The 14,372-nt window shown below is 37.9% G+C and overlaps 2 protein-coding genes across 6 annotated transcripts in view; one reads left to right on the forward strand and one right to left on the reverse strand.

Annotated features, from left to right (window-relative positions):
* Positions 1-5,262, forward strand: Rbis (ribosomal biogenesis factor). 4 transcript variants are annotated; one of them, XM_028766604.1, is made up of 4 exons: positions 1-112; positions 1,640-1,756; positions 4,256-4,372; positions 5,139-5,262. In XM_028766604.1, the coding sequence occupies exons 2-4, from the start codon at positions 1,643-1,645 to the stop codon at positions 5,199-5,201; spliced, it is 294 nt and encodes a 97-aa protein (XP_028622437.1). In that variant the 5' UTR covers positions 1-112; positions 1,640-1,642; the 3' UTR covers positions 5,202-5,262. The 4 variants fall into 4 exon arrangements, with proteins under 4 accessions (XP_028622437.1, XP_028622455.1, XP_028622465.1 ...); XM_028766622.1 differs by having other exon boundaries at positions 53-143; XM_028766632.1 differs by lacking the exon at positions 1-112 and adding an exon at positions 158-309.
* Positions 5,242-14,372, reverse strand: part of E2f5 (E2F transcription factor 5) — a 23,187-nt gene continuing 14,056 nt past the window's right edge. For both annotated transcript variants that reach the window (XM_028766584.1, XM_028766593.1), the window contains exons 4-8: positions 10,549-10,592; positions 8,852-8,916; positions 7,713-7,977; positions 6,395-6,439; positions 5,242-5,947 (exon numbers count right to left, since the gene is read on the reverse strand). In XM_028766584.1, coding sequence (XP_028622417.1) covers positions 5,838-5,947; positions 6,395-6,439; positions 7,713-7,977; positions 8,852-8,916; positions 10,549-10,592 — 529 coding nt within the window. In that variant the 3' untranslated portion in view covers positions 5,242-5,837. The remainder of the gene's footprint in view (positions 5,948-6,394; positions 6,440-7,712; positions 7,978-8,851; positions 8,917-10,548; positions 10,593-14,372) is intronic.

Consider the following 14,372-nt stretch of genomic DNA (forward strand, 5'->3'; position numbering starts at 1 on the left):
GTGGGGTTACGGCTGTAAAGAACTCACATGACTGGCTCCTCTTTCCGGAACTTCCTGTGTCTTGAGCTTGTGGTTGGCGTCACTGCGAACCTGAAGTGCCTCGTGAACTTTGGTTAGAAGCTAATGGGGTTTTTCGGAGCGCTGTGGGTGAAATGCTTGGGGCCCAGGCAGGGCGTGGTGGGAATGCTGGCTGCGGCTGCTCCGAGGCCTCTGTTCTGCCACCTTCTAGTCCTCTATCAACTCCTCGTGGGCGATGGAACTCCCGGGGTGCCCAGGCTCGAAACCTTTCGGCCACCCCCTTGGCAGGGTGTTTTAACAGTGACTTCATCACAATTTTAAAGTTAGCAGTTTTCCGAAAACCTGGCTACTGTCTTCTCTAACCTTTGTTTCCATAGCGTCGCTCGTCATTCGAGTCTGTAACGCTTTTTGTATGTTTCATGTTGATGTTAGTATTTGTGCATGTAAAATACCCATCTGGCTGTTTGTGTGTCTTTATAACTTCATGCTTAGTAAATGATTAGTGAATACTAGATGAGAAGGTAGATGGGGGAGAGATGGGGGAGGTTAGATAATAGGTTGAATGGCTTTTTATTTTACTCATGTATTTTCTGCTGTTAATTATATTTTAAAGCAGAAGTACTGTTAGGGTTCAAGAGTGTGTTGTTTCCATATACATACATATATATATATATATATATATATATATATATATATATATGTGTGTGTGTGTGTGTGTGTGTGTGTGTGTGTGTGTAGTATATATGGGAACATATATATGCATATTGTGTATCCATATTGTTTGATTAGATCATAAACAAAAACATGCCAGACACCTGTAGTAAGTACTGTATATTCGTTGTATATGCATATTCCCTGTGTATGCATATTGATGCTGTATTGGAAGTTTTAGCCAAGATAGAAAGTTTGAGCAAACTGCAAAGGGAAGGAAGATAGAACAGATTTTAGGTCAGAATCAAGAGTACCAAGGATGAATAGACCAAGGCATATTGCCCCGTGTATGTCTGGACAACCATTGATGTTTTTAATTTCTGGGCGTTTATCATTTCATACTTTATAAAAATTACCACTGTGTGGAGTTGATTTGTTCAAAAACTTCGGAAACTTTCAGTAAAGACTTCAAAATCAGTAAAGATTTCAAAATCGACACAGAGTTGCAGCAGAAAAGCACCCAGAAACATACAGTGGAAGTGAAGATAACAAACTTTAAATACAACAGGTGCCTGGCATGATTTTATGATCTAATCGAACAAAAGTAGAAAATGTAGCAGGTTTTTGTTCATGAGAGAAGCAGTATAGTATAATGATCTCTAGTCTAACTTGTATGGCTTTAAATCTTTGCATCACTTTTTAAATCTCTAAGATGAGGATAATGCTTTCTTATGTGTGTTGACAACCAACATATCTTAACTAGGTGTCTCAGACCTGGTGCTAGGGTTCAGGAACGACTGAGATATGTGTGTCTCATATCTCAAAACCTGATAAAATGTCTAGGAGTGAAAGACAGAGAATTTATGTGACAACTTTTAAAATAATCAGAACTAAGATGGTCTTTAAAATTTTAAATTGATTTGTGGTTCAAAATAAAAGCAGTTTAACTGAACCTCTTTCTTTTTTCTAGACAATGGCCAAGAACAAACTAAAAGGGCAGAAGTCCAGGAATGTATTTCATATAGCTATCCACAAAACTTTCAAGGCTAAAAACAAGGCAAAACCAGTTACTACTAATCTTAAGAAGGTAAGTATTCTGAGATTGTTTATAAGCAAAATGTAAACTAACAGTGGGATTTTGTTACTTAACAGAAGTTCATAGCCTTTTTTACTAGACAAGACTTTTTAAAAATATTAAGGTAAATATCCTCCCTTTTAAAATACAAATTTAAGACGAGGGTAAAACTAACTCCCCCACCCCCAACTCCATATATATGAGATTCTACACAGTAGCCTACTAAGCTGTATGAGACTATAGAAATCACTGTTCAGACCATATGAAGGGCAGTTCTTACTAGTTTACTCTGAATATATACAAGGTTTCACTAGCAAAGGTGTACAATGTAATCCAGCAGTTTGGTAGCTAGTAGATTGGAATTTAAAAGCCTATAAAATGAAGAATTTGGTTGAAATACATTTTGTTATTCTTCAAAATAGGTGCTTGAGAGATGGCCTAGGATTAAGAACTGCCTTTGGCAGAGGACCATGCTCACAACTGACTATAACTCCAGTTTTAGGGATCTGATATCCTTGTCTGGCCTGTGTGGAACCCTGTATACACATGGTGGACATAAACTTATGCAGATGTCCAATATACACATGAAAAATCTAAGTCTTTATACTTCAAAATATATGAGAAAAATTTTTAATGATTAAGTAGATCATACGTTAGCTTAAATAATGAGCCAGCTTTCTAGGATGTAACAGTTGTAATAACAATCCATTAAAAACTCACTTTTGTCGAGGCAGTGATGGTACACACATTTAATCTCAGGACTCAGGAGGCAAAAGCAGGCAGATATCTATGAGTTCAAGGCCAGCTTGGTCTACAAAGTGAGTTCCAGGACAGCCAGGGCTGTTTAACACAGAGAAGCCCTCCACCCCTCCCAGAAACTACCTGTAAAACTAAAAAGGTTCAACTTTTTTTGTTTCTCTCAAGAACTGGGATATAGTTTCTAAAGGAGATTTGTGATTTCTTAACTATGGAGGAAGTAAAACTGGATGTAACTCGAGTTTTCCACAGGGTTGTCTTTGTAGTTTAAAGGACCTGAATGAAGATGAGGAGTTAATTATAGAGAGCTGGAGAATCTTGGGAGCAGCATCTTCTACCAAAAACATTCATCACTCCAATCGAGGAAAGAGTGTAGTCTATTTAAGGAAGATTACTTTGTTGAACTATGATATACTAGAACTTTTACATAAGCTGATAGGATCAGAGAACGGGTCTAAGTAGGTAGCCTAGAGTTCATATCTTCAGAAAGTAGCTTTTTTAGACTTGATGTAAATGATAAACTAAAATTTGTGATAATTAATTTAATGAAGCCAGGCAGCCAGTTGTGACTTTAGTTAGCTTAACATCTGGACTCAGTTCAACTGTGCTTAGCCGGGTTACCAAAGTTGGTCAAGGGAGAAAAGAAATGGCTATAAATAAGTGATTAACAGTTTGGAATCCATGCTAGTGAACGGTGAGGATTGAACAAAGTTTTGAGTGAACGCCTACTGTGACTAGAACAAGCAAACTGTAAGCTGAAGGTGTCTCATAGGAGTAGAGGTCGGACAGCTCAGGACTTTGAGATGAACAGGCCATTAGACTATGTTTGGTGAACTCATTAAGCAGTGATTCCAAAGACAGTCAGAGTCAGTGTTTTGAATTTTTCACAAAGCAGCAAATCAATGTGGTGTTTCTGGGAGTAGTCAGGGAGGAGTACTGGTTAGACGGTGGTACAAAGGAGCCAAAGGCTTTTAAGGAAAACCTGGTAGCATTGTTTAATGCACCATTTCTTCTCCATGCTTAAGATTCAAGAGGGCTACTGGAACATCCTTCTAGAGAAAGTGATCCAGAAAGGGCTTAGTAGTTTAATATTTGAAGAGACTAAAAACGTTTGATCCACGTTCCTTATTTTATAAATGAGAGTTATGCAACATAGCTAGGACTGGTCACATTAAAAAAAAATTTGTTTTCCTTAATGTATGTTATGTCTCACTTCTGTGTGGGCCTGCAGAGTCCAGAAGAGGCTGTCAGATCCCTTAGAGATAGTTATGAGCCACAATAGTGTGGTTACTGAAAACTGAACTTTGGCCCCTGGGCCATCTTTCTAATCCCAGATAACATATTTTAATCTGTTTATATCTTTAAAATCTTAAAGTGTGAGGTAAATCAACATGATTGTTATTAAAAATACAAACTTTCTGACTAACTCTCATAAGACAACTATAATTTTAGTGTGAATTATCAGTTTAGTGAAAAATTTATATGCTTAAAAAAAACCGTGTGTGTGTGTGTGTGTGTGTGTGTGTGTGTGTGTGTGTGTGTGTGCTCGCGCGTGCATATCACATGCATGCATGCATGTGTAGGCTTGAGTATATCTTAGGGCAGAGGATCAAACTCAGGGGCCTAGCTTGCACAGCAGATGCCATTACCTGCTAAGACAGTCCAGTACTTAACGTTTTTATGCTTAACAAGATAAAATGATGAGAACATTTTATCTTTAATAGTTATGAGACTATGGATGATTTTTTTTAACAGATAAACATTATGAATCATGAAAAAGTCAACAGAATGAACAGAGCTTTTGTAAATATACAGAAAGAACTTGCAAACTTCTCAAAAAGCCTTTCTCTTAAATCTGTGCAGAAAGAGCTGGTAAGTAGAAATTAGTTGTTTTCTTGACTGATGCAGTGAAGGCTATTACTCTTGAAGTGTATGTTGTCCTTGTTCTGGGTCACATGCTACAATCAAAGAAAGGGTCACCTGAGGATGAATTAAGGTCTTGCTGGAAGCAAGGAAATACAGCCTCCTTGGACTGAATCTCCAACAGCAATGCAAAAGCATATTTACTAAATGGTCCATAAAAGTAGTTTTTTGGGTGTAAATTCCTCATATGAAAGCCCCTGATCTAACCTGTTTTGTGAAGGAAAGCATCACATCCCTACAAGCTTATTTGTTATTGTGCAGTTTGCAATACCCGATAATGCAAGATGTTCCAGGTGTGCCAGAATTATCTTCTGACCAAAGTCTTGTAAAGGCTCTAAAGCTCCTTCAGAAAAACAATTCTGTAATTCATAGAAAAGTTTGCCACAAAAATTTCTTTAAGGTTTCAGTCCTAAGAAAACATCTATTTATTCTAATGTCTACCCTTGATACAATGAAAAACAATTGTTTCATTCTAATGTACACTAGGTACAATGAATCTACTAGGATTCCACTATAATTTTTACTTAGCATTTTGTTGTATATGGTATATTCAGCCATATTCAAACATTAAGTCTAAATATGGATTGTATTATATTTCCAAAGGAAAAGATGTAAATTAGAAGAATTAAACTAGGTAACAGTTTGTATTCAAGGAAGTTTGGTCTGCTGCTACTTAGGTGTTTTGTTTTTAACTTCCTTCCTTTTGATTCTTCAGAAGCACCATGAAAATGAAGCAGCTAACGTTGATGAAGCAACACGACTAATGGCTCAGTTGTAATACAATGACAGTGAATCACATTACCCCAAAGATCAATAAATTGAATGTTTCATAAAACTTTTATTTCTTTAAATCTTGTTAATGTACAGGCATTGGCACATATTAAAAACAAACTACATAAACAGATCTTTCCTATACTTTAGGAAAGTGGAATGTCAGAAGTCAACAAACTGATAGATTTAAAGTGCTAAAACAGAAGGCACTTCACAAAATCTGTTCACTCAACAGTGATATCCTTCACTTTATATATGGCAGTGCATGTCTGTTTGAAGGATACATAGAAACAGCTTTGCGGCAGTAAAAACATAAGACAAATAAGTGATCTTCTGGACAATGTTTTGTTGTGATGAACTGAAGCCTACTGTAACTGCCCTCTAAGGAGAGGAAGCTACAGAATTCAGCATTGAATGAAACTAATCACTGGAGGGGCATGCTGGTGGAAAGTTAATCATGCCCCTCAAAAGCAGTCTGAGCCCTTTCAAGTTTTGTGAAGTAAAAAATAGAATGTTAGGGAAGAACACTTCAGAATCTGTGAACTAAAAAGGTGTTACATTCATAATTTTAAATACTTGGGTTATTAAGAATTCTAAAATGTTACAGTTAGAGGTAGATAACAGTCCCAAGTTTCCATGGAATCTAATAATTTAGTATCTGAACATCAAACAGATCACAAACTCCTTCATTATCATCTAAATTAAAGTTGTAGTCATCTGCTGGGGTAGGAGAAAGCCGTAAGAGAGGAAACACTGCAAAGGAAAAAGTTTCATTGTTAGAGTTGGTTTCTACATGAACTATGATGATTAACATAAAATTTCTCACAGCTTAGTCCAAAAACTTGCACAAAAGCCCAGAGAGATTATTAAATAGCATACTACAGACAGTTGACTTATAATAACCATTTCATACATTTCAAAAAGCACCCTGGCTAATGTTAGTCATAGTCCAGTGATTGAGGTGGGCAGCATGAAATAGCCTGTGGTGGAAGTCCATACAAAACTGTTGGTTGTGACATACTATTCAATTCCTCCTGGGCCAGTGTGCCAATAGTTTTCAATAAAAGTTTTCTTTACAGGTTCTTTCTCTTAAAATGCTAGTAAATAAAAATTCTAAAAGATTCTACACTTTAATACTGAGTCACTTGGCATTTAAACTCTAGTAATATATATCCAGTAGTACAATTTTCAACTTCTTACCATCAGAAGACATCAGTTCATCAATGATGTCTCCACTAATAGATCCTGTTGGAAACAGAAATGTAATAGGGGCAATTAAGTTTTAATAGTGATAGTCACATTACTAGTTTGATGGGCAGAATAAAGGCAATAAAGGTACTAGAACATGGAAAAACAAATCTCATGAGTACCTACTGCTTTCTTGGCATCAAACTGAAAATACAGAGGTAAAGTGTCTCCATTCTTCTAAAACTTAGTATGTTGTCACAAGTGTTATATAATTCTACTCACACAACAATACTTCATTTCTCCTGTTCATTTTATCTCTGTATCTTATACATCAAAACTTACTTTGCCTAAACAGTATTTCTCAAATCTGCCTATTATTTCTCTTTCCTATCCTCCTTGGTAGCACCCTGTTCTACCCTTAATGTTCTCTCCACTGCTCTAATTGCAAATATCTAGTTTTCTGTCTCGGAAGCTCCTGGAAGGCTATCTTTGGATTTCCAAAAGTACAGTTTCCAAGTCCCCGTACTCCCATGCTCATCACTGCATAACTCTCACTTCTACATTCCCACGTACAAATCTTAACAGGTTTATTAGCTAGCATTTTCATCTGGTATTCAAAGTGTCTAATAAGGCCCCAAGCATTTTCTTTATACTAAATGATACACAGAAAATATTCAGTTTTCTTAAGTTTGCTGTTGTAATTTTAAAATTTTTGGTGGAAGCCAAAAGTGTCAACTGGTTTGAATCTAAAGTATATAGTTTGTGTGCTTTATATGTTCCAATTAAATTGAAATTAATTAGTATTTTCTTAAAAACTATACTTTCTCTTCTGCAGCTCTTCAACTATAGTATAAAAATACTTACAGAAAGAAGCAAGATATACATAGGCAATACAAAGTTTAAAAACTGACCCATGTCAAAATAAAATCTTTCTAGTTTCATTATTATTGATTATGAAATCTTGAAGTGGAAGCAATGAAGTATTCCATTAGGAAACAATACAAGTTATATATAATACAGCTTTTAACATCTGCAGTGACATTTGTATGTGCTCAGAAGAAAAAGTTCTAAACATTGTAACTGAATACATTTTTCTATAATGTATATATATATATATATACACACATGTATATGTCTAGCAATACAGAAAGGATATGCCATAAAATCTTCCTTACATCTCTTCTAGTGACAGACATATAGAGGATACCAAATGGAGTAAGATTATTTTGCCTCAGATATAAGAACTGACAAATTCGGAATAGCTCTGAGCTGTTTCATATAGTATTCATGTTTTCATGTGAAGTTTTTATACCAAAGACTCTCTACCAACCTGAAGACATTTCTGTAGCTGGTGTCTGCTGGAAAGTCTGGCTTCTTTCAGAAACATGTTGCTCAGGCAGGTTTTCAGCAGCCATGGTGGATTTCTGTGGAGTCACCGAAGTTGACTGGGAGGAAGGCTGTGTAAGGTCATCAGGTGGGGGGACAGGAAAAACCACTGGCTTAGATGAACTGGATTCTTTATTTATAAGTAGCACATGGATAGGTCCTGAGTGACTCTTCAGATTTATCTGGTATTTCTTTTGTCCATTCTGTGCCTTTGAAGTTATTGGGTATAAACAAGCAAGTATTAATCACGGCTACCTAACTTGAAGATTCAAGCAAAGACTAGCAAAGTAATTAGGATTTAACACCTAAATTCACATAACAAAGTTGCTTGGATGCAACACATGAAAAACTGAAAAACTGACCAAGAGAACAGTAATCCTAAGGTCTGTAAGCCACTTGTGCTTAAATGGTAAATTTTGCTCAAATGGTAATTATCAAAGAAGTAGTTGTAGAATTCTAAACAATTAACCTGTCCCATCCTTTCCCCCTTCCCTTCTATTTCTTTCCTGCCCCACAGTTTCATCACTACTTGATAGCCTTTTACTACATTGTCCAGGTTGGCTTCAAACCTCACATAAACCTTCAGTCTCACATACTGGGATGATTACTACACGGGTACACTGCCATCCATTGTACTGTCTGTGATGCTACCTGGTGGTGCTCAGTAATGTTCTGTAACTTCTCCACATGCATGAACTCCAATCTCTGAAGTAAGGTACCATGACTGGTAATCTCAACATCCTGTTTGAATTTATAAATTTCACACACCAAAACCTTTCCATCCATCAAGCAAAAGACAACTGACTTGATTTCCTACATAGATGAGGCTTTAATAATGTAAATTCCTAAATACTTCAAGATTAGGGGAGAAAGGAAGTACAGATTTCATTCAGCCACTTTTACCAAAGTACAGAAGATGTTCAAATTTAGATATCAATGTTTTTAGCTATATATCTTAATAGCAATAACTCAAAAAATGTTCAAACTCTAATAGTTCTTGTTTGGCTCAAAAAACACATTTGTGTCTTGTAAGATGGTAGATCTATTTTTTTTTTCCACTTGTATAACAGCTATGCTACATACCATTTCTGGAATAGGTACTTCCAGCTGTGTACCAGAAGGTGCCTGAATGGCCAACAGTGTATCACCTGGCAAAATAAATAAATACTTAGCAACTGTAAGAATGCTGTAGATCATAAGAGATGTAAGAATGGGAGATTGGAAATCAGAAGTGTAGATTTGGTCCCAGGATACCAGGTTAGGTGGTGCATGTTTTTTAATCTCAGCACTTGGGAGGTGAAGGCAGAAGAATTAAGAATCCCAGGATAACCTTTGCTAAACAGTGAGTTTTAGGCCACCACGGGCTACTTGAGAATTTATCTAAAAAATTCAGAAAGACAAATACAGGCTGGAGGTGTTTCTCATTTGGTAGAGTGCCAGCCTACTAAAAAAGCCTTGGGTTGGGTTCTATCCCCGACAACAGGTAAGTCGTAAGTCATGGGTCATGGTCATGGCCCATGCCTATATTTCCAGGGCAAGTGGGAAGAGGCAGGATGAACCAGAGGTCATCCTTGACTATACAAAGAGTTTGAGGCCAACCTGAGACCCTGTCTTAAAAAAAAAAAAAAAAAAAAAAAAATCAGAAACCTAGGCCCAATGACATCAGATTCAATAAAATGAAGGCCATCCATAACACGCTGCTGCACTCTGCACATTAAATGAAGATACATCAGTTCATAAAGACTCACTTTCTCAGACTTAGCTATTCTCACTGAAATTTTCAGATCCTTATTTTCTTTTACTTGATGTTCTATATATTCTGAGACTATACCCTTTTAGTCTCGTATAAACACTGTCTCTTAAAGCAGTCAAACCATTGAAACAAAAGGACACTAGAGACTAGGTATAATAGAGTACCAGGTTACCCTTAAGTAACCATATATTATTTTGAAGCCATATATTACAGAGCTTTTTTGCTATTTCACATTCGTAAAGCTTTCCTCAAACTTCATTAAAATGTATAAAAACTAGGCTGGTAAAATAGGACAAGGCCATTTGTATTTCCAACAGTCTTTTCATTGAAAATTCAGTTTGTATTTGAAATGATAACTTGGCCAAATGATTACTCTGGACGGGCAATACACATGCTATCCTTTTAGAAAACCTGCATAAATATAAACAAGCATAGAGTTTTATTTCACAATTTTGGATGTAGGGTCCTTCACCTTAGTTACTATATCATATTGTCATTTCAAGCAGTAAACGTGGAACAGGATTAGAAATACAATTATAAAATAGATTCACCTAACTTTGCTCACCAGGTATTACTTGTGACTACTACCTACTGTACAGTTTCATGACAATACTTATGTTTCACATTCCCTGTATCCAGCTTAAGCCTTGTTATTGACTGTGACCTTCAAAAGGCTGCTAAATCCTGCTGATTTAAAGATCCTTGTTCCTTGGTTGCCCTGCCCTTCCACACATGAAAAAAAAAAGCAGAGAAAAAGGTTACTGCCATGAAAAGAAAAACAGAAGCAGCCTATCAACACACCACTGTAGAGAAAGGCAAAAACATTTCCAACTCCTGAAAATACTGACAGGCTGAGTATATGGGGAATCTACAAAAAATATAGCAGGTGGTAGTGGCCCATGCCTTTAATTCAAAGAAGCAAATCTCTGAACTAGAGGCCAGCCTGGTCTACACAGACAAACCCTGTCTCCAGAAACCAAAAGTAAATAAGAATAAAAAGTTATAAAAACAGGCTGACTGTACTTACCATTAAAGCAATTGCAGATGTCTTCGTGAGTTATGTAAGAAAACGTACTGTCATAAGAGTTAAGGAACAACATTTATATCAAGGTCTACACACTATACCTAAATGCCAAACTGAAATTCAATGAATGAAAAGTGCTGCCACATCGTCACACATACAAAATACAATCCTTTAAATAGTGATTCTGGTTCATGACTTCTGAGGACTTCTGGAGTATGATGGAAAATAGTTTCTCTCTCTCTCTCTTTCTCTCTCTCTCTCTCTCTCTCTCTCTCACACACACACACACACACACACACACACACACACACACACACGGTGTGTGTACACAGAATGGATGGGAAAAACCATCAAGACTGGTGAACAGGCTCAGTTTTCTTGGATAACTACCTATCTTTTATTTGTACTAGATGGCTACATAAAGAGGCTCGTAGCTTCTAGAGACAAAGGGGTAACAGACCATATCGGAAATAGAACAGTGTAATTAGAAGACAGGAGAAACCATTAGTCCAGAGCTGTTGTTAGGGTCTTCATATAAAAAGCAAGGTGGAGAAGGAGAAACATTTCAGAAGTGGTTACTTTGAATAATTTTGACCAACTCTTTACAATAGGATCCCAGGTTGCCTGCCCCCGGGATGAGGAAGGCATAGGATTACTGCATCTTGTATGTGGTCAGATGAAGGTTCGTATGGTTTAGGACTGAATAGTCTACTACTATAATTCTGCTCCTGGATGATCCCTTGCAGTTTCTAAGAATTGGCAAAATCATAGAGACTTGGGTATGGTCAAAATCTTATAAAGTTAGAAAATGGGGCAACAAATTCTAGATCACTTAAGTGGTTTCTGAATCTTTGGGTTTCACAGAACACAGCGTGAAACTTCCCACTAGTCTAACATGAGTATGGAACTCTGACCCCACTCAAAACTAACAAGTAAGACAATAGAAAGAATGCATTGTACTCAAATATTTCTGTGAGGTGAGTAAAGATAAATTGCAAAATTTCCAAAAAAGTACAGGGGTAAGCAGCCAGGGGATGGTGGCACATGGCTTTAATCCAGCATTTGGGAGGCAGAGGCAGGAGTTCAAGTCCAGCCTGGTCTTCATAGTAACATACAGGATAGCCAGGGCTACACAGAGAAACTTTGTATTGAAAACTCAACAAAACAAGACAAACAAAAAGTACAGGTAAACAAGCACACAAAAGAAATCTCCAAGGTGTCTAAGTAAAGACTGCCATGTGTAAAGAACACACTGACCACATCACAATAAACGTTCTAGGGGTAGTATTAAGCAGAAGCTGCATGGACTAAAAGTTTATGATATTCCGTTAAACTCAAATTAATTTTTCAAAACTGAAAGCTACACAGTTCTTTCTGCCTCAGAACTGAACATAATTATTTAAGGAACCTTACAATAATATTCACAGACCTCTGTGCTAAGCTACAATACTTCATCCTGTCTGTATGTTAATACATACAACTTAAAACGATAGTATGTTATAAATACTAGTCTATGAGGCATCCCAGTGATCTGTTGGACTCAGGGCATCTGGTAAGGACCCTAGCCAAGTCCCACAACTGCTGCAGGGAGCCCAGTGGACCCATCAATCCCCAAAACCCCTGTCTGCCAAATTCCACTCCCCTTCTGGCCAGTCCTTTCTGCTGGGACACACTGCTAGCTAGTCTGCTTCCTTGAAGACACCACAGACTGAGGCATCCCAGGAGATCTGCTGCATACAGGGCAACTGATCACCAGCTTGTCTGCTCCCCTGAAGACACTACAGCTTAAAGGCATCCTAGGAGTTCCTGTGCACACAGGGCAACTGACACCACAGTCTGAAGACTTCTCAGGGTCTCTGCCACATGCAGTGCAACTGACCCAACAGACTGAAAGCCTCCCTGGAGTTCTGCTGTACAGGGAAACAGAAACTACAGTTCGTAGGCTCCCCTGGAGAACAGCTTCACAGCTTCACTGAAGACGAACATTCTGAAGGCCTCCCAGGAGATCTGCTGCAGCCAAGGCAACAGATCAGCAGCTCCTCTGCCCCTTTGAAGGCTCCACAGTCAGAAGATCCAACAGGATACCTGAAGTGACCTAGGGACAAAAGAGGCAGACTCCAGACAGAGTCACTCAGACCAACCAACACCAGGGATAACCAGATGCAAGTGCAAGACAATGAGCAATAGAAGCCAATATATGTCGGCACCATCAGAACTCAATTCTCCCACCACAGCAAGCTCTGAGTACACCAACGTTCCTGAAAATCAGTAAGCTGACCTAAAATGCTATCTCATGAAGATAATAGAATCCTTTAAGGAAGATACAAATAATTCACTTAAAGAAATACAGGAAAACATAGGTAAACAGGTAGAAGCCCTTAAAGAGGAAACAAATCCCTTAAAGTAATGAAGGGACTGAGGTAGCAGAATAAAACTTCATTTTGTTTTAAGACTCAATTCTAAGTTAACTTGTTCTAGAGAGGCATGGGCCCCTCCCCTGAGGTCTGAGAAAAATCACAAAATGTCCCTGGCAGTTGCAAAATAGCCTCAACAGCTGCAGCTAGCTGGTAACAACAGAGTGGGCTAAGAAAACCTAAGTCTTTACCAGGTCAAGATGCTCCTTTTTGATGTATGCTTGGCTCCTTGTGGTTGAACCAGGTACTGTAAACCAAGTAGCTTAAAGACCAACATTCCTTTACCTTCTCATGTAATGCCAAGGAATTGGAAACCACCACTTGCAGTTTTTTCTTTTATAACTCCCCTTCACTTAGACCTGGAGGTTCACTCTCCTTCCTGTTCCATCAGGAGGGTTGATGGCCCAAGCTTGACCTTGAATAAAGACCCTCATATGCTTACATTGGTGGTGTGATTCCTGGGGTTTCTTTGCGGTTGTTTTACAATCTAGGCACAACAGAAATACAGAAAAATACAAACAGGTGAAGGACTGAATAAAGCAGTCCAAGACCTAAAAGTAGAAGTAGAAACAATAAAGAAAACACAAATGGAGGCAACCCTGAACATGGAAAACCTAGGAAAGAGGTCAGGAATTACAGAGTAAGAATCAGCAACAGACAATAAGAAATAGAAGAGAGAATCTCAGGTGTAGTAGATACCCTAGATGAGATTGACCCAACTGTCAAAGAAAATTCAAAACATAAAAAAACTCCTAACCCAAAACATCAATAACTGCAATAGAGGAAAACAAAGATTCCCTGCTCAAAAGACCTGAAAATATCTTCAACAAAATGATTAAAGAAAATTTCCCCAACCTAAAGAAAGAAATAGCCATAAAAGAACAAGAAGCCTATAGAATACCAAATAAATGGGACCAGAAAAGGAGATAGCCATAAAAGTACAAGAAGCCTATAGAACACCAAATAAATAGGACCAGAAAAGAAAATCCTCTTGTCACATAATAATCAAAACACTAAATGCACAAAACAAAGAAAGAATATTAAAAGTTGCAAGGGAAAAGGGCCAAGTAACATACATACATAGACCTATCTGAATTACACCAGACTTCTCAACAGAGACTATGAAGGCCAGAAGATCCTGGTCAGAGGTTGTTGAAGTAATTTAAAACAGCCACTGGTCAAGCCAACTATCTAAGCTGCAGCAGGTCTGCCTAGCTCAACCACCATGTTCTGTGGCCAGAGGGCATGTGCTCGATGCAGCTAGATACGGCCAGCCAGAAACACCAGCCCTACCACCCACAAGACGCCAGCATAGGAGATGTCTCTGCCAATCTTCCATGCTGTCTCCAAAACGCTGGGCATTGCCCAGACCATCCTGCCATCCACAAGTGCCTGGTAGGAAAATGAGACTCT

Source organism: Grammomys surdaster, unplaced genomic scaffold (assembly GCF_004785775.1).
Source record: "Grammomys surdaster isolate TR1022 unplaced genomic scaffold, NIH_TR_1.0 63, whole genome shotgun sequence".
NCBI lineage: Eukaryota > Metazoa > Chordata > Mammalia > Rodentia > Muridae > Grammomys > Grammomys surdaster.